At 41.3% G+C, this 19,046-nt stretch overlaps 3 protein-coding genes across 19 annotated transcripts in view; 2 read left to right on the forward strand and 1 right to left on the reverse strand.

The window, feature by feature from the left end:
- The window catches only part of LOC117224621 (unconventional myosin-XVIIIa), a 45,045-nt gene extending 42,802 nt beyond the window's left edge, over positions 1–2,243 (forward strand). For 11 of the 12 annotated variants that reach the window (XM_076526957.1, XM_076526958.1, XM_076526959.1 and 8 more), the window contains one exon: positions 93–468. In XM_076526957.1, coding sequence (XP_076383072.1) covers positions 93–222 — 130 coding nt within the window. In that variant the 3' untranslated portion in view covers positions 223–468. Of the gene's footprint in view, positions 1–92; positions 469–598 lie in introns of those variants that run through there. The other variant, XM_076526964.1, reaches the window with a different exon arrangement.
- Positions 2,244–2,384: 141 nt separating this feature from the next.
- LOC117224622 (facilitated trehalose transporter Tret1) lies at positions 2,385–15,390 on the forward strand. Of its 5 annotated transcripts, XM_033477690.2 has the most exons (4): positions 7,837–8,013; positions 9,537–9,648; positions 10,368–11,693; positions 12,241–15,390. In XM_033477690.2, the coding sequence occupies exons 1-4, from the start codon at positions 7,990–7,992 to the stop codon at positions 12,297–12,299; spliced, it is 1,521 nt and encodes a 506-aa protein (XP_033333581.2). In that variant the 5' UTR covers positions 7,837–7,989; the 3' UTR covers positions 12,300–15,390. The 5 variants fall into 5 exon arrangements, with proteins under 5 accessions (XP_033333583.2, XP_033333582.2, XP_033333580.2 ...); XM_033477692.2 differs by lacking the exons at positions 7,837–8,013; positions 12,241–15,390 and adding an exon at positions 2,385–3,407 and having other exon boundaries at positions 10,368–11,886; XM_033477691.2 differs by lacking the exons at positions 7,837–8,013; positions 12,241–15,390 and adding an exon at positions 7,114–7,648 and having other exon boundaries at positions 10,368–11,886.
- The window catches only part of LOC117224543 (uncharacterized), a 33,457-nt gene continuing 27,428 nt past the window's right edge, over positions 13,018–19,046 (reverse strand). For both annotated transcript variants that reach the window (XM_033477542.2, XM_033477541.2), the window contains exon 6: positions 13,018–17,635. In XM_033477542.2, the coding sequence (XP_033333433.1) occupies positions 17,479–17,635 (157 nt within the window). In that variant the 3' untranslated portion in view covers positions 13,018–17,478. The remainder of the gene's footprint in view (positions 17,636–19,046) is intronic.

A 19,046-nucleotide genomic window follows, 5' to 3' on the forward strand; every position in this document is an offset into this window, starting at 1 on the left:
AGATGTAACACATATTTTTCATTTTTATATTCTTGCAAGAGCAACACTTAATGTTTCTGTAAAACGAACATTTTCTTTTAACCCTCGCACAGCGGACGTCGTGATCAGTGTGGCCAGGGAATAGGCTTCCCGGACGTCGCACTCCCGCGAAATCGTTACCGAGCTCCTTTCTTTCCCCATACGTACCGGAAAGTCTTGGATAGGAGGACATTGAAATGGTGAGGATGCGTCGTGGCCAAAAAGACGATCTACGTATCCCCTCCATTGCTCCAACTTCAGTTTGTTGGCGATCGCGGGGCACTGGACAAGGGAAGGGCGCAGAGATTCCCCTCGCGCCATCAATTCCCTGGCAACACTGATCGCGATGTCGCGATACTTGTTCGCACGGCGGATACAGAAAGCTGCGGTGTTTATTATAATATATAGTATATTATTTACAAAAATAAAATGAAAGAGAAATTAATTTAATTCTTTATTCGAATAAATTACTTGTGCAATAATTTCCCACAACAAAAATTGAAGTAAAGAAATGCCTTTACAGAAATGCATTTCGAATGCCTTTCGACAATTTATTACATATTATTTATTTTGCTTTCAGTGATTGATCCGCACCTTTGTCGGATTTTGCGTCCGATGAAAGCAAAAATGAAGATTTGACTGCTGAGCCCACTGTCGAGGAATTATTAATTAACATGAATTGAAAATAAGGTGCAAAATAAAGCAAACAATGATTAATGTAGGGTGATCAGAAAAGAAAAATCTTTGGTCTGGAAGGTGAAAATATTGGTCACCTAGACAGAAAGTTCATGTGAACAAATCAAAGGGATTGAAATCAAAATACTACTATTTACAGTAAGTTCTTAAAAACACCATAACATCGTCAAAATAATACATAATTTGTATACGACTTACTTTCGTGATGTTAAAAAACAGTTTCACATTGCTCTTCGAGGGAATTAACATTTAATATACAGGCTGTCCCCCGTTTTAAGTAACGCACTCAATTATCTCCTAAGCAAATTCATTTCACTTTCCGTTTATTCTTTGCTAACAAACGATAAAAAATATCGAATATCGTTGCTTTCTCTCTCCTTTCTTACGTTTACGAAACTTTAATCGAGCCAACGAACAAAATAAGTGCTAATACAAGGAATCGGAGAAATGTGAAACAGTTTTATCGTGCTTACAAGGATTATATACGCATGTTCATATGGATTCTTTCTCATAATTATTAGACTGTGGATGTTCTTACAAATAGAAATTTTTGTAGTCGAAATTTACAGAAACCGGAACCGAGGGGACATTTGTTCGTCCCGTGAAAAGTTTTATGAAATTTCAAACGAGAGAACGATCTCGTTGCCGATCGTTAAACTTTTTCTACCATCGAATATTGTACGAACGCATACGCATGTTATAAACGCGTAAAATCTACAGTCGAGTAACGATCAATGCTATCACTTGACAAAGTGTTTTTCATTTCCGAATTACTCTATGTATAGCCCTATCTATACATGCTAGTTTAGGATAGACAGAATTAGTTATTCATTGTCGAAGCGACCGCCACTGCCGAACAATATCAAAATATTATCTTCATAATAGCGAACGAAATGGAAAGAATAAGAATTAAATTGCAAATTATCTTTTATAAAACTGTATGGTCGGTAGACTGGAAATTTTAGATAAATACGAAAGCGACGAGGGAAATCGACTCTGTGCGAACGAATTGTCTATGCGACCAACTTGCTGCGACGCCTGCGACCCTTTCGCTTGTCGAAACAATCAACAAAGTATCTAGGTGCTAACTATAATTCCCAGTCAACGTGTATGTAATGGCTTTTGTGCTTTACTTTGCGATGCACGTTTCGACGATATATTATCCGACAGTAGTCGACGTCGATGTTGTCGTCCTTCCAGTCTTCCACAGGATTACGAACTTCTGGATATTGTAGCGTCGAACGCTCGCGCTCACACGTTTGATAATCACATTATAGCCTTTCAATAGCATTGTATACATGCAGTTTGTATGCGCAGCGTAAATGGAAATCGAAGCTAAACTTCTTTATAAGCAAAAGAAAAAAAAGTCGTACTCCACGATTTTTTTAACACATCGCTACCGAGTTAACTGTGTTGGTTACTCTTTAAAATTTGTATTATATGATGCGAGTCATAACGTCTTTGGTTTCTTATAAAAGATACTTGTGTAACTTATTGCTTTGTAAAATGCAGATACCTTATTTAATTAACTGAGCTACCCGTTATTTTCTAGCCCTTCCGCAACATTACGACCCGTTATTACTTGCGGAGAAAGTTAATCTATTACATTCGAACATATCAAATAACACACTAATCATCCAGTTAAATAATAGCGTAAAAGCATTTTTAAAACATCTAGTATGTGTGAGATTGTTATTATCGAATACACGAAGTTAATGTAAGAGATTAATTTTCTAAAGATTTCATTAAAATCGTTAAAATTTATTGGACATCGCAATTTATTGTATTCTATCAATTCTTTGCGCAATTCTGTGCATACAATCGGTAATTGAAATTCGTCGCCTAATAATATTGTTTACTAATTTACAAGTTTATTTCCCTTCTCTTGAAATTATTACCTAATCTATCATTTACGGTTTTGAAACGAAGTGATAAAATGATACGTACTATAAGAATGTGTACTTTCTTGTGTAAAAATTTGTTTCGAAAATACTTACAACCCCCCTGTCTCTCTTATTGCCTATATATGTATATTTCTGTCCCTTCCTCTAGTCTCGACGTCTTCTTTTCCTCGTACTTTATTCATTTCTTATCTTCCCCTTCTCCTGCCATCCTCTGGGACTCCGTACCTTCCCAAACGTGTTCCCTCTTCTCTTTCAAATGTTTTCTTTTCTACCCCGCCCCTCTCTCTTTCTCTCTTCTTAACACGTCCTTCCAGCATATTTTTCCAAATATCCTTTTTTATATCCTCGTTATGCGTTTACCCTACTTCTGCGAGGTCGTTAGAATGTGAAGATTGGTGGGGATCGGTCCCACACTTCTCTCTGCGGACTTCTGAGCAACGGGCGGTACGCGTGGTTGCGTAGAAAGACTCCAAAAAGGAACACGCGATCATGGCCGTGACACTAACAGCGGCAAGGTCGCAGCAACGAAAGGTCTGGCCCCGCATGATCCTTCGTGACTGGCCTGTTCTGCATCGTATTGTGCTGGTGCGGCGCGGTGCATCGTGAAATTAATTCAGTCGGGCTCCATCGGGCCCCGAGACTGAAAATGTAGGAGGATCCGGATCGCCGAGTCGCGTGACCGAGTCTGGGGACCGATCATCCTAACGGGCCCCGGTTTGATCGCTGCCGTGCCCTGCACAATCGATACTAAAGGATTGCGGTTGACTTCTGAAGTTCACTTTACTACACGTAAGTTGCATTCTTCGAAATATTTATATCAATTTTTTAGTGTTTTTGGAAAATACTATAGTTATTTATTAAAATATTTGGAAATAAATTAACAGTTATCGTTATGAAATTTATATTTAATGATAAATTCTAAAGATCCGTATTTATACGGAATTTTTATTGCAAATTTTAATTACATGTTCCAATTGAATTTCGCTGGTTTGGTTTAACCCTTTAGAATGCCGAGCGTAGTCAATTATAAAGTGTACTTAACAATTTTATTATAATTCTGGTGTTTTTTTATTTATTAATTAATCTTTATTTATAAATTTATGTATAACTCGTGCCATTTATTTATCTCAATTTTTGGGGTTTGATTTGTACAATATATGTACAATTAATTTATTGGCTACTTCTTCCTCTTCTTTTTCACTGCACTCACTACTTTCACTACACATCCCTCTTTCTTTTTTCACTGCACTCTCACTTCCATCCTCTTGCTGTCTGAACGCCGCTTCATTCGCTCTTAACTCTAGGATACAAACACGCTTTACAATCGCATTACAATCATTCCGCATAACCCATACTCGCGCCAATCATTCCGCAATTCCGAATATCTAAAATTCCATCGAAGGTTGATGCCACTCACTCCTCTTCTATCCAGGAGACACCTGGAATTTAATATGGAACCGTTGCAGGTTCCCCAAAAATCGGATCGACCTATATGTGTACAGTGAACTGCTCACACTAAGGATCCTTCAGCTACTGACCGAGTCCACCAAAAGGTGGACTGCGGTAAAGACGATTGACAGTACGCTTATTATATGCTAATCGGTGCATCATCTTAGTTGCGAGAAAGGGATTACGATGCTAGCCACCTAACGGCTCGAGCGGAAGCGCAAATCAACTAACTCTTCCTTGTTAGAAATAATTAACACTAAACCTATCGCGGTGGAAATATGTAACCGTTTCCTTATTTTGCATTTCTGCAAACTTTATAGACTCGTTCGTGCAGGAAACTATTCGATTGTTTCTATTTGTGACAAATAACATCCATTATCTTAGATCGCAGCTTTACCGATTTGTTTGCCAAATAACATCGCCCGTCGATAATAAAGAAAACGTTTGAAAAATTGTAAATTCACCGCATGCTACATTTAACCCCAGATACATACTTCGCGAGAGATTAATGTTGCCCTGTCGATTGAAAATTTCCGACGTGCATTGTTTATTGAGAGATAGGGGGGAGGGAGAGAGAGAGAGAGTGATATAATTTACGAGAATAATGAACCGAGTATGTAACGAGTTCGTTTGTTGATTCTGTAATATCAGTAAATAATTTTAATCGCAGAACCATGGAGATCGCGCTCGTGTATTATTTTGTTTTCATAATCACGAGGTAATGAAATCTAAGTAGGGCGGACTAAGACACTGGCTGTCAAGTTTGCGGTAACGAAACAGTTATGGATTAATTTACGTGCGCGAAGATTGCATAATGCAACATGCAATATACTAAGGTATCTTATTGGGATACAGTCGTAAACATATCGTGTTACATCGAAGAAATATATCGAACAGGGTGTCCCGTTATTATCTCCTAAACTATTGATCATTGAACACATTCTTTGTCCGGAGGAGGCCTGTAGTCCTTCCAAAAAGGCGAGGGAGTAGAAATAAAGAAGGCGAGCATTATACATGCTTACAGTTCTGGTTTTACCCCACTTATCCTACCTAGGATATAAGACCCACGTGAATCAATTTGTAGTTGGCAGTAATCGGATTGTAACCACTTGGAACATGTGCCGCACGAATGTAATCGTATTAAAATAGAAACTTTAAGCTGATTTCAGGACAGAGTATGTTTAAACGTGAGTGTAGATTTACAGTCTTACTTTTGGCAGATAAAAATCAAGAAGTGGTAACTAACGAAACTACATATAAACTGGACAATTTGGAGAGAGGAGATACGATTATTCGAGCCTTGCCGCGAGGCTCGATTTTGCCATTTTTTCTCGTTGCCTTTAATATTCCATACATGTATAGTTAATAATCGGTTTTCTTAATGCTTTCTTCGTTATAATTACAATTTGTGTAACGAAATGAAATAAGTTACTTGCTACGTATAACGAAGAAACATGGTCTAAAACGAGCATCAATTTGGCTGACACTCTTGAGCGTGTTGAGTAGATAGCGTTCATTGCATTGATGAGTGCACCGTAGCTAAACGGTTATACAGTTGAACGTACAGTGAAACGTCGCGTCGATTATTCGAACAAGCTGACAGAGAAACAAACGCGTTTCAATAAGGCGTTTTTCAGAGAATCGACCATACATATAATTTGAATCGTACGAGCACGACTCAACGATTACGATTACGAACACGATCACGATTACGGCTTGCGATAAGGATAACGATGAAGATAACTAGATTATGAGGAACGGCTTTCAAACACGGTCTACGACTTTGATTCACGATTATGGGATCGATTGCATACATATATTCATGGTTTCTTTGTATCGGTTTCTAAAACCAACTATCCTTGCATGTACAGTAATGTCTCCCTAACCGACGCTCAGATTCTGCAGAAAAATGGACAATTTGGGAAGAGGAGATACGGTTATTCTAGTCTTGAAGCTCGTTTTTATAGTTGTTGACAATTCGTAGCTATAAAAATGAGTCACGAGGCTCGAATAATCGCATCTTCTCTTCTTAAATTGTCCATTTTTTGTGGACAATCTCAGCGTCAATTGTCCATTTTCAAGGCGTTTTTTAAACTTTAAACCGCAAGCAAGTGAACAAAACATTTGTATTTTATCAACTCGTTACACCGAGGATGAGAAGATATCTTGATGATAGAATTTCTTCATTTCGCATGGACAGATACTGTCATATTATGATAACATAAATAGCATATATGATTAAAAAATCTCAATTTAATCTTGAAATCTCCTTTTCAGAAAGCTTCCTTATCAGAAAGCCGTTTGAATCGCTGACTAAACGTTTTCTTTCGTGACACGCAAGATGCACACGCTGTAGAACGTTTATAAGAACATTTTCGCGTAATAATTAAATGATAATTTAGTTGTGCACTTAAATGAAATGAAAACTCGATTATAGCAAATGCAACAGCAACGATGATACAGAAGTAAGTCGTAGCTAGTAACAAGATTATTAGCATTTCTTATCATGGTTTCCTTCTAGAGGTTAAAGTCGTAATGCAGAATACACCAGAATAACAAAGATTTCCATATGGAAATATACGATATTTAGATATTTAGCTAAGGCATATTGCGAACTGTAATTGTTTTTTAATATATTTCTTCGTTTATTATTAAGCAATTTCCGCTTCCCTATGGAAACCATTTTGCAATCTGATATTTGCACACGACGAAGAATGAAATAAATAAATATGGCGTTTCTTCGAACACAAAAATCTATTATACATAAAATCGCGTAAAAATTGATTGTGGTTTCGACAATGTCTTCTTCGGAAAGCGCGCAGGGTGGGTGATCGTAAGCCACAACAAATCAGATTTTCGCAACCTAGGCTTGCCAATCGAACGTTAAATGTAGCTGTTATAATTTCGAATTCGAGCGATTCGGTTCGATCATCGAACCGATAAATTGATTCGATTCGATCGGACAGCATCCCCGGTGTTCGCGGATAAAAGATCGTATCATGCCGAACTCTTCGAAGCATCCGCGACGAAGAAAGTCGACAAAATCGTACAATTTTCCGATGCTGATGCATTTAATTGGTCGAACGTTTCACCGTGATTCAATTTGAAAAAACGACAACGATACGTTTCGACAGCGACGATATCACGCTTCGAACGGAAACAAATTGTCCGCGGAGATTCGTGGACCAAGATTCGTTCTGGCCGCGTTCGTGCGCCGCGGAAGTGTATATTTTTGAAATTATCATACTCCAGAGACATGTTTCACGGCTGCTAAGGCTGATAAGGATTAGAGAGATCGTGGCGCGGGGTCGCGAGACGGGAGAGGGAAGCAGAGGTTTCGCAGTTGCTTACATACAATGTACGTAGACGTCGCGATCGAGAAATTCGTGTCCTTTCGATGCACGTGCACGATGGTCTCAGTCAACGAGGAACTCTTTCGGCAGTCGATACGCTTATAAATATCGCTGTTGCTGTTGTCGTTGCGGTTGCGGTTGCAGTTGCAGTTGCTGTCGCTATTCCAGTCGGCCGTTGCCGTTGCTGTCACAGTTACGGTCGCCGTTGCCGTCGCTAGTGCGATCAAGGTACCATCGGAATCAGTTCGAACCAGTACCAACGAGCGAAACGAATACTAGTTTAACATGAATGTACGTATGCAAGAATGTTTCTCTGGATTTTCACGTGATCTATAATTGATTTCACTTAATACACGTCCACATGTTTACATGTGGTCGTGGTAGTGTGCGTGCGGCGATATGCGTATGCTGCCACATACACGTATGCAACGTTCGAAGCGTGCACGGCGCGCGCGTGTACGTGTGCGCGTGCACGTGTTCCGCGTCGAGTATTATGAAAGTATGTACTTAAATTCGTCGCGATTTCTATTTTAAAACGTGGCTCCGCGTTGCAGACTTCGAATGCTAGTATGACAGGGATCAACGAGGCATTGGTGAGTATCGGGGGATTCGTTGCATTCTGCCAGTTTCCGCCGAGCGGCGAAACACTCTTTAGCCAACTTTAGAATCTGCGTTTAGGTTATGTTACCGAACCACGCGGCCGTGTTCGCACACGAAAAACTGCGTTCGAAAATCTCCGATTTCGCGAGCTTGCGCTCGCACGGAATTGCACATCGTACGCGCCGCGTAGCGCATTTTGTATTCCGCATTCCATAAGAGTCGCGAACCTTTCTTTTTCTATCGGTGCATACAAGTCCGCGTTTCTTTTGTAATTACGTTGCGTGCAGTTTAAACGACCGCAGCGTGAGATTTCCTTTCCGGTTGGTCCAAGTTTCGTTCTCCGACGCGGTCGAGCGAGCGCGTAAAATAGACGCTTACGGAACAGGGATGGAATTAAAGGGATGGCATTTCTTTTTAAAAGTGTACCACTGCTCGCGAGTTTACGCGCGCGCAGCGAGAATCAAAGCAGCATCCGTTTGTATTTAGAACGCATTTCCGTATTTTTAGGCTTCGCTGCGAACCAAGTATACCTCGTTGGACGATACGTTGTAAGCGCGTACAGTGCGCGTAGAAAGTATTCGTACACCGTTTGAAACGGAATACACTCTTTTTATAATTGGGCCAAGCGATTTAAATTTTTTGGGGATGCTTTTCTGGGGATTGGTTTACCAGGAGACAGCTAACAAATTATTTCCAACAATGAAAATTTAAATAACACGTTTTTTAGATCTGGATAACTTGTACGTAAGCTGTGAATTTCGTCGAAATCGGCAAATTTCTTGTAGTTATCGGTCGAAAGCGTCGAAAACCGGTGGGAAAGCAACGGTTTTCGCGATCTTTGTTCGTTCGTAGCTCGTAATAACGACCGATTTGAAAATATCTCGCGATGACAAGCGATGAAAAAAATATTTGTACCCGTTGCCTAGTAAATTAGTCTCTTTAACATTTAAATGGAACGCGAGTCCTTCCTGCAACTGTTGGATGGTGTCGGAATACAATTGCGAGTCATCGCACGTGTCAATAACAACATATGCGTCAGGATGGTAGCGCACAGCGGTTTGGGAATTCGCTTCCTTCGGTTTAAATTATTGTAGCCTTGTTTCGAGATCAAGGTTACGGTGTAGCAGGTCTTCGAATTCGTTTCGACGCCAGCTAGAATATCATCGAGTCAAATATATGTATTAACGTTTAAAAAATCCAGGCGACCAGCATTTTTTTATAGCAATACCGAGCAGCTTTCGTTGGAAAAATTTGTTTGCCGGATCGTTGGAAACGTCTGAAACAGTTTGCTTCGAAATTGGATGCGCGGTGGTCAGGAACGCGTAACTTTTTTAGCCAAAATGGTTTCTAGAGTCGGATACGATATTAAAGAAAATCGGGCTCCTGTGAATCGGTTAGTCTTTCGCATGAAAAATAAACCGTTTTTACTAATATTTCGTAGCGTAAAATGTAAAGAATCTCTGCTCGAACGATATAATATTTAATATAAGTAACGCAACAAATGTTCTTATTATAGGTTCATTCGCGAAAGGAGGGATCATCGATGGACAATATCGTGTCCGCGCCGGAAGAAAAAGCATGCGAAACTACGAGGACGCAATGGCGACAATGGTTAGCATGTATCTCTGGTTAGTTGGTTATCATTTATTAATAAGATAATTAGTCCTGGTGCTAAATAAAATAAATACGCATTAATAGGCATTATCCTAAAGTTATTATCCTCCAGTAGAAGTTTCCATTTTCGTATTATGCGCGATATTAAAATGAATTTAGGCATTGTCATATAACCTTGTCAAGTATAAATAGTCATTTATTGGAACAGTCGGTTCGCTCAATTGTTCACCGATCTCGATAACAGTGATAATTATTCTATAATATGAAATATAATATATTTTATAACATCGAGCTGTAGTCGGTAAAATCTAGCGACGGGGGTGCTCGCAGGTCGCGGTAAGGCGGGGTGCCTCGCGAAGCACCCCTCGCTCCTTGCCGCGTGATCCAGCGCGTCTTTCTGTCCTCTCATTGGCAACTTTAATATCAATTATGTCTCCAAAAACCGTGGTATCATTGGATTCAGCTTCGAAAGCTCTATGTACCGAATCTCATCGAAAAGCGAGCGACGACCCTGGAGCGAGCTCTCCTCGCAAGGGTGCGGAGGTAAGAAGCTCTCGGCGTGTGCCAAGAACAAATCGAATTTGTTTAAATCGTAAATACAACGGCGCGCAAAGAAATTGCTCGCCGGCTGCCGGGAAGGTGATCTCTCTGTTAGGCTGGCTGGGAAAGAAAAATAAAGAAGAGTAAATTTTCTAATCTCTTAAAACGAACACGAACACTTTTTAAATTTCAGCGACACTATCCATGGTGGCGGTCGGCACGGTATACGGATGGACAACCACTTCTCTGTCTCGGCTAACTTCTGACGATGCCGATGTGCCGATGAAACTAACAGACGACGAATGTTCGTGGCTCGTCTCCCTAACCGTGATCGGTTCTATGATCGGCCCGTTCGCGGGAGCCTATTTAGCCGACAGATTCGGTCGCAAACGTTGCCTCATGTTTTCGAGCGTGTTCTTCATCGTCGGTTGGATCATCGTGCTGTTCGCTAAAACCGTCGTAGCTTTGTACATCGCGCGAGTACTGCTCGGCGTGGGCGTCGGAATCTCTTACACCGCGAATCCCATGTACATCTCCGAAGTGTCCGACGTTAATATCAGAGGCGCGCTCGGTACTCTAACGGCGGTGAACGTCTTCACCGGGTCTCTGTTAACGTGCAGCATAGGGCCTTGGGTGTCTTATCGTGTTTTAGCAGCGGTCCTCTTGCTGATTCCGATCCTGTTCGTAGCCTGTTTCGCGTGGTTCCCCGAGACCCCTCACTTCTTGGTCACCAAGGGCTGCAGAACGGAAGCGTCCAGGTCCTTGGCATTTTTCAAGGGCATCCGCGACGTCAACGAGGCGAACAGGGAGCTGTACTTAATCGTGCGAGTGCCCTCCGAAACGCACAAGTCCCGCACCTCGGTGAGCTCGACCCAGAGCATACAGGCGATCAAGCACACTTGGATAACTAGGTTGAAAATCATGCGGTTGCCGAACAACATGAAAGCTCTGAACATTATTCTCGGCCTGGTGGCAGCCCAGCAACTCAGCGGGAATTTCAGCACGATGCAATATCTGCAAGTCCTCTTCGACAAGGCCGCGGTTGGGATCGACTCGAACGTGGCGACCATTCTGGTTTTGGCCGTCGGGCTCGTTTCCGGCGGTTTCGCCACCGCGACGGTGGAAGGAGCCGGAAGGCGGCCGCTCCTAATGATCTCCTGCCTGGGATCGTTCGTCACTTTGGGCGGTCTCGCGTTATATTTGATGCTCGAGGCGCGGGGCGTCGACGTCTCCTCGGTGAACTTCCTTTCCGTGGTCGACGTGATCGCCTTCCAAATTGCTTATCAAATCGGCCTGGGTACTTTGACCAACGCTCTCGTCGGCGAGCTGTTTTCCTCCGACGTGAAAGGCGTCGCCGGCGCCATCGTCACCGTTTTCGACGGAATACTCGGCTTCACCGTCTCGAAGCTGTATCAAGTGATCGGCGACAGCCTCGGTTCCCACACGGTTTACTTCTTCTTCTCGATATCCTGTTTCCTCGCGTTCATAATGGTGGCGTTCTTTCTGCCAGAAACGAAAGGTAAGACTTACCCCGAAATTCAATTGCTTCTCAATAAGAAAAGCGATCCGAGCAAGAAAACAGAGATCGTGGAAGACACCGCGGCGTAATGTTATCGATCGAACGGTTTTTCTCGGACGCGGCGCGCTATATTTTCGAGGCTATTTGTATATTTTTCAGAGGAATGTAAATAAAGGCATATAGTTTATTCATATTTATGTTTCACGAATTATTTTGCAAGACTCTGCAGTATAGGGGGATCGTTCTTAATAACGAACGCGAAGTGAACCGAACGCTTTCGAAATATAAATAATTACGATTTTCTCACGGTATTTCTCTGTACCGATTTAGGCGAATAATCTTAAAGATCGCAACAATAACCCGAATAAATAGAGCAGCACGAGTTCAATGATTTATTAATGCATTGCTGGGGGCATGATTCTGTACAATAGTTTTTTTTTTAGATATCCGCGAAGAACTAGTGCCGATATTACATGAAATATTTAATGTTAAACTGTCGAATGTTAGAAAAATAATTAACCAGACCAACACCGATCTCATTTACCAGCAAATTGGCGCGAGGCCGACGGTGGGGAAATCCAACGGCACCCATGGCATCCTCCCTGATCCTCCCCCGCGGGGCTGCTACGCGACGAGAACTACCCTTCGGATTGGGCCGCGCTGGGACCGATTACATCCTGGGACCGGTTACATGGAAGGAGCGATGGAAGGGTGCAGCGACTTTGATTTTCTCATTTTTCGAAAGCACATTCGTTTTCAAGCAAAGCCTGAGGAATACGGTGCAAGCCTTTGCCTCGAACAGTATGACATCTCCTATTTTTATCCGCTTTCGATGACCGGCTTCGTTCAAACGCGAATTTATCACAATCTAAACCGATCGTGACAGCTGCGGACAAATTGCGGAATCTCGGAAGCGATGAGAAGCCTCGACATTACTGTACATCGATGAAATGATATATACAGGGTGTTTTCGTTATTACGAAAGGTAGATAAAATTACAAAGCGGTATTTAAATGGTTTCGAAGCGCGCATCGGATGGTAACAAAGAATGCACTTGCATCGAAGTCGTTGCAATGATTTTTTCAAGGTCGTAGATATTTTTATTCCGTTTCATTTTTTATTATGGCGCGACGTTGTTGTTTACATCGAGTGGAGTCGAATGACCTATAATATCATGACCGTAGACGGACGACGTTGACAATTAAAAAATGAGTTAAATTTTAGCGAATACAGAACGGCGTGCTCGGCGCTTCGAGCTTCTGCAACAAAATAAGACGGCGATGACAATGATGATGACGGTGACACGGTAATAAATCGCACGAAGTTCTCTCGTCATCTCGTATATTTGAAAAAATTTTTATTCTCAACACGTGTACCACAACTTTCGAGTGGTATGCATAGTAGTTACATAAATGACGAAAACTATCAATATGAAAGTATCGCCGTAAAGGATTCTTACACAGGCGAAACTTCGGCGTTTATCGATAAGCCGTTTGTTTTTTTAATGCTCGTCGAACGTTCGGTTCGCACGTGTTAAAATATTTCAAAATCGTTTACGCGAATGGAGAATGATAATACGTCTACTTTACTGTTCGAACTCCTCGATACGTACGAAAACCGGACATGAATTTAATCTTAAGTATGGAAGATAGTTACGTGTACGGTTACGTGTACGCGACGCGATGTTCGAGCGTGTACGGTTAAATATCTCGCGAGGCATCGAAGTTATCGAAATAATATTCCGAGGAAGGTTGTTCGATTTAAAGGAGCGAACTACGTGGTTTTTATAGTTTTTGCGCGAGCGTGGTCGTAGCCGAGATTTTAAGGCCAAGTCGTTCTTTTAGAATGGGACAGCACGTTTTCTTATCTACGATCTGTTAACGTTTTATTATAAACAAAAAGTTACGTATTGTCCCATTTGAAAAAGTTGAATTGACTTTGAAATCTCAGCCACCACTATTTTATCGAAATAACCGCTAATTCGTCCCTTCGAATCAAGCAATTTCGATACCTCGCGAGATATTTCACTGTTTTCGCTGAAACGTCGCATCCTGTACGACGGCAATTAAAACAATTGTTCCAGTTTTCTGTCGTATTAGGTACGAGCAGCCGACGTCGCGCTCGAATCGGTCGACGAAGGGATGCCATAAGAGCACGGCTCGCAGCAAAATAAGTCACTCGTTTCGAAGGAGTGAGGGTAAATGTGATGCGAAATGCTTCGAAACGAGATCCGACTTATTTTGCTGCGGATCGCAATTGTCGCGCGGATTGCGCATAAAAATGGACAATTTGAGAACAGGAGATTCGATTGTTCGAGCCTCGCGTCTCGCTTTTATGGTCGTTGGCTTATCTCCTCTTCTCAACTTGTCCAATCTGAGCGCGAATTAGGGAGAAATTGCTGCGAATTAGGGAAAAATTTGCTGCGAATTCGTGCGAGTCGACCGGTCCGAGCGCGATGCCGAGTTTGCCGAGCTTGATGAGCATTCTGCTTATTATGTACGTTTGCGCTTATGTACATAGAACGTGGCACACACACCGGGTTCAGTCCATTCGAGGATACGAACGTGAAATGTTCCGACAGGAAGCTTCGCCTTTGTAAAGAAACTCTCTGTGTAGTTTTGCAAGCGATCGCGCAAAGGAATCGATCATCGCACCTAACTTCTAGTTAAGTGGAACACAGGGAAAATTATACGTAGTAAACATTTGAGAAATGAAGCGAATTAAAAAGAGGAAAGGGGGATTTATAGTGTAAACAGTCGATAAAAAGTATAAAAATTCACTAGTTAAACGCAATGAAATTCGTACACGTCTAGTTTTGAGCGTCGACGTTTCTATTAAATGCATCGCCCCGTTCTTTCATCTACCACCGAAAGAATCGGTGCAAACATCACGGATCCATTGCTCGAAGCTAGACGCTGTATAGATGTGTGCGCATTTACAGACGCATGTACACGCTCTTCCTGCGCGCGCGTGTCTACGTGTATTTTATGTATGTATGTATGTATGCAGTTTTTGTACGCGTATGCGTGTGTTTGTGTGCGAAGGGGTGTAGGATCTGGTAACTTAAGTTGATGTCTCTGGTCCCCATTCTCGGGATGCTATAGCAAAAATAATATTACCACGTTTACGACCAACAATCATCGTATCAATCATCGATGCGCCAACACGTATACACTATAGTAATGTATATACATGCGCATATAGACGGTACGCGTGCACGCATATGCTCGAGGAGCGCGTTTATCTCTTTGAAATCCATTTGTTTGCGATATATTCACGAATTACTTTCCTTTCGAGTCGATCGAAACGTTGAAGGATCGCTCCGTCTTCGTGATCGTCTTCGGTAATGTCTCTCTAATTGACGCCCAGATTGCGCACAAAAATGGACAATTTGGGAAGAGGAGATATTATTAGAGGCTCGATTATTCCGAGCCTTGCGGTTTATTTTTATAGTTATAAATTGTCCACAATTAAAACATCGAGCCGCAAGGCTCGAATAATCTCCTCTTCCAAAATTGTCCATTTTAATGGACAATCCGAGCGTCGGTAAGGGAGACATTACTGTACGTATTTAAATACACGGTGTGTAGAATATTCGATATTCTTGCTAAATAATTCGTATTCCCCTTTGACAACTGAATGCTTTAAATTCGCGAACCTCGCGAAAATGCAATCTATAAAATGATATTCAAAGATATTGTACTCTTCATTAAAAATCGTTACTTAATCGTTTAATCGTGGTGCCGAACAGTCGTGTTCGAGAACGATCGACGAGATTTTTCGAAGCTGCGACCCCCGCCGAACGTTCGGATTTCGTTGAGAAACCGAGATGTCTTTTCTTTTCTTTTCAGCGTGATCGTACGCGCTTCGATTCGTTCGATCCGCCTTTCCATTGGTCGGTGATCGTCGATCCGTTTCGCGTTGTCGTTCGCGTCGGCTCGACGGCATCCCGATCGTTTTTTACGATCGCTCCACGCAACGAACGTTCTCAGCGGCTTCCGTCCAATTCGTACACCGTAAACAATCGTCACAACAGGAAATACAAAAAAAAAAAGAGAAAAGTATTTTGCACGACATCACGCACGGAATTATGTGTAACGGAGGTTCTAATACGAAATTTTATCACAGTTTTTCACACTTCTGCGTCACACTGATCGTTATCGTCGTCGATGCGATCCGATCTATCGATGTCATCACCAAGATCTTTCGAAAATCAAGCCAGCCTCTCTCCGTCGTTCGAATTTCAATGAAACAATTAGCGTAGACCGAGAAACGGCGAAGTCATGGTTTCATTTCTTAAACCTATTCCGTTAACTTTTGCGCTTGCCTTTCTTCGTTCGTTTCCGACGTTCGACTGACACGCTCGATTCTATCGTACAGAGTCCACAGAGCCGGGCAACAGCGATTCCTTGTGAAAAGTTCAAAAAGAACGCGGAATAAATTTGTTCCGTCTGCTGGCGTCGGTTTAGAAAAAATTCAATTTGAATAATTATCCCGTTAAAATTCGATATATGTGCATCTAAAAATTTCTGGATTCGAGGAAGAAGATGAATATTTTCTTGTTATTTATCGACTCTCGTCAATGTTCGGACGCTCTTTCGAAGAGAATATATTAACTATTATTATATATTATATATATATTGGCGATCGGTATCTCCTCTTCTCAAATTGTCCAGTCTGAGCGCGAATTAGGGAGAAATTGTATATCATAATGTAAATAAATATATAATAGAAATATAATTCTTTTCGTCGTTGCAGATAGTTGCAATTTTTGCAGAGATTGTTTCAGATATTAGTATATTTATTCTAGTAAAGTAGCCCTTCCAACATCTTCAAAAAATCTAAGTTTGAAGAAAGCTATTCCCCTCGAAAGAGCATCCGAGCATCAATGATCAGCGTACGTAGCAATAGCCACTCTATTATCGCAAAGCATCGTTCGCGATCCGAATAAATGTTACAAGTCGAATACTAGAGACTCGAGTCGAACGAAACGGATTTTGAAATCAGATTGTCTCGAGACCGAAGTCTCGGATGAAATCGTGTTTTCACAAAGAATCAAGGCACGCCGACTGGTTTATATCATTCGGCCGGAGCTTATGCAAAAAGGTATGTAAAGTCACGACAATTAATCGATTCGCGCGAGTACGATAAAAGTCGTTTAACGCTGACATAGTTTCCGTCCAAAAATTTCGGATGTCTCAAGGACCGTCGGTTCGTGTCACTCGAAAAACAAGCAAAATAACAAGGAAAAAAAGGAAGGAATTCTTCGGCTTAATTGCCCGTGAAGTCGGTCCTTTTTTAAATTCTCTGGCAAACTTGCATCTCATTGGCCTTCAAAAGATCTCCAGAGGTTGACCTTGGACGGATCATTTCGTAGACGCCGAATTGCATCTTCTTCGATAAGTCTCAAACGGTTTTTCAACGGTTTCGCATCAGCAGAGCCCGACGACGCTTCGTTGGTCCTCTTCTTCTTCTCCTACGTGTGGTTCGATGAGTTTTCGAACTTTGACTTGTCTCTTTCTCTCTCTCTCTCTCTCTCTCTCTCTCTCTCCCGTGTTTATATTCTTTTAAATGTTCATTCTTCTCGAACCGATTTATACATCGGCCTGCCACATTGCACGAGGGCACGACCACACGCGAACACATACACGCACGCGAGCACGCAGAAATCGACACACAGATACAGGCAGGCACACAAACGCGCGCGCTTCTTCCTTTCCGTACATACACGCACGACGAGTTTTACCAACGAAGCTCGATCAGGTTTTACGAATAATTATGCAAGCTACGGTATCCTGCGCTCTAAGTCTTCGTGCAGCAAATTGTTATTATTGGTCTCGTGTATCGATGCTGGGGATGCTTCCTCGGGTTGCTCGCCACCGCTTAATTCCAGCTGACCAGTACTGTCGCCGCTACTAGAGCCACACTCACCGTCGACAAATCTGCAAATGAATTTCGTTTCAGTTATACACGTTTTTTTACACGAAGCCAGTTCGACTCCGTCGACGAGTGGCCCGACGAAACTAGTTTATTACTAGTTTATATAGTAATAATATAATATTAATAACTTACACGACTATTATTTAGCGATTTATGGTTTTAGTATAGCTTTTATTAGTTCTAGCAATTTATTAAAGTATGACGAACGATTTGAATAGGATACTCCACAAGTTTTATTAACATTTTGTTATTTTATTAATTTCGTTAATATTCGAATTAATCGTCAGTAATTATTTTTATTTCATATTAATATTGTAAAATTATTCAATTGCTCCATCACCCACAGTTTTCGAGAAAGAAGCAATAAATTGTATGCCACTATATTTGGAAAACTTTTCTCTATATTTTAAGACCAATTAGAGAGCTGTATATCGATACATTGGATCGACCAATAAGCGATGAAAGACTCTTCTGCAATAATAGGTCGCTTCTAACGTTCTTCAAAAGACCGTTCGTTACCTCAAACTTTTGTTGTTACTTCAAAGCTTACTTTCTATCTTTACACTCGACTTTTAACATCTTCGCGTGTGAAACGTGCCGTTGGCTTTTGTTTAGCAAGATAAATATTTTCACAGAAGATAAGATTTCGTGGTGTGCGTTAAGATACGGTCTGTCGTATGCAGCGAGATTGTTGTGTACGCGTCGAATCATATTTTATTGAAACATTGTATCTATCGTTATCAGCCTCTTTTTAACGATGCGCTGCTCTATTAATCGGGGGGAAATCGTTCGCGCAAGTTCCTCGACATCGTTCGATGCTGATCGAAGTTGCACTTTAACTTCAACAACTATAATGAAATTATAAGTCGATAAAATGTTATCGTATTGCGTTATCAATGGTACTTGATTTCTCATCTTTTTCGTTTGCCGTAATCCGCGGAATATCGGCCGTTTAACAATTGTTCAGCCGATCGGTTAATATGGAATCGACCAGCGCGCGAATACTTGCGAAAGCTGTAAATTTGGTTCGAGACCGGTTCACCGAAGTCAAAAGTTAATCAAAGTTACTTCATTTGAACAAACACGAAGATAATAATGACCGAGAAAGCAAAGGTCGCTGATAAAACATTGTCTTCGCTTTACCTTCGTACTTCGATTCGGTAAGTTAATATGTTAATAGTTAACAATGTTGTTCGGGACTCGATTGTAAAACAAATACGTAGTCATCCAAATTTACGTTCCATGTTCCTACAAATTTGTTTCTCTCTCTCTGTTATAATAAATATAATATATAATACACTATAATAATATAACAATATATTTGTCTTCTCTCCTTTAAAACCCTGAAATTCAAGATATTACATCCTTTAAATAATTTTCCGAGCAAATATAGCGTACTAAGTGCAAAACCAT

This window comes from Megalopta genalis, chromosome 16 (assembly GCF_051020955.1).
Source record: "Megalopta genalis isolate 19385.01 chromosome 16, iyMegGena1_principal, whole genome shotgun sequence".
NCBI classification, from domain to species: Eukaryota; Metazoa; Arthropoda; class Insecta; order Hymenoptera; family Halictidae; genus Megalopta; species Megalopta genalis.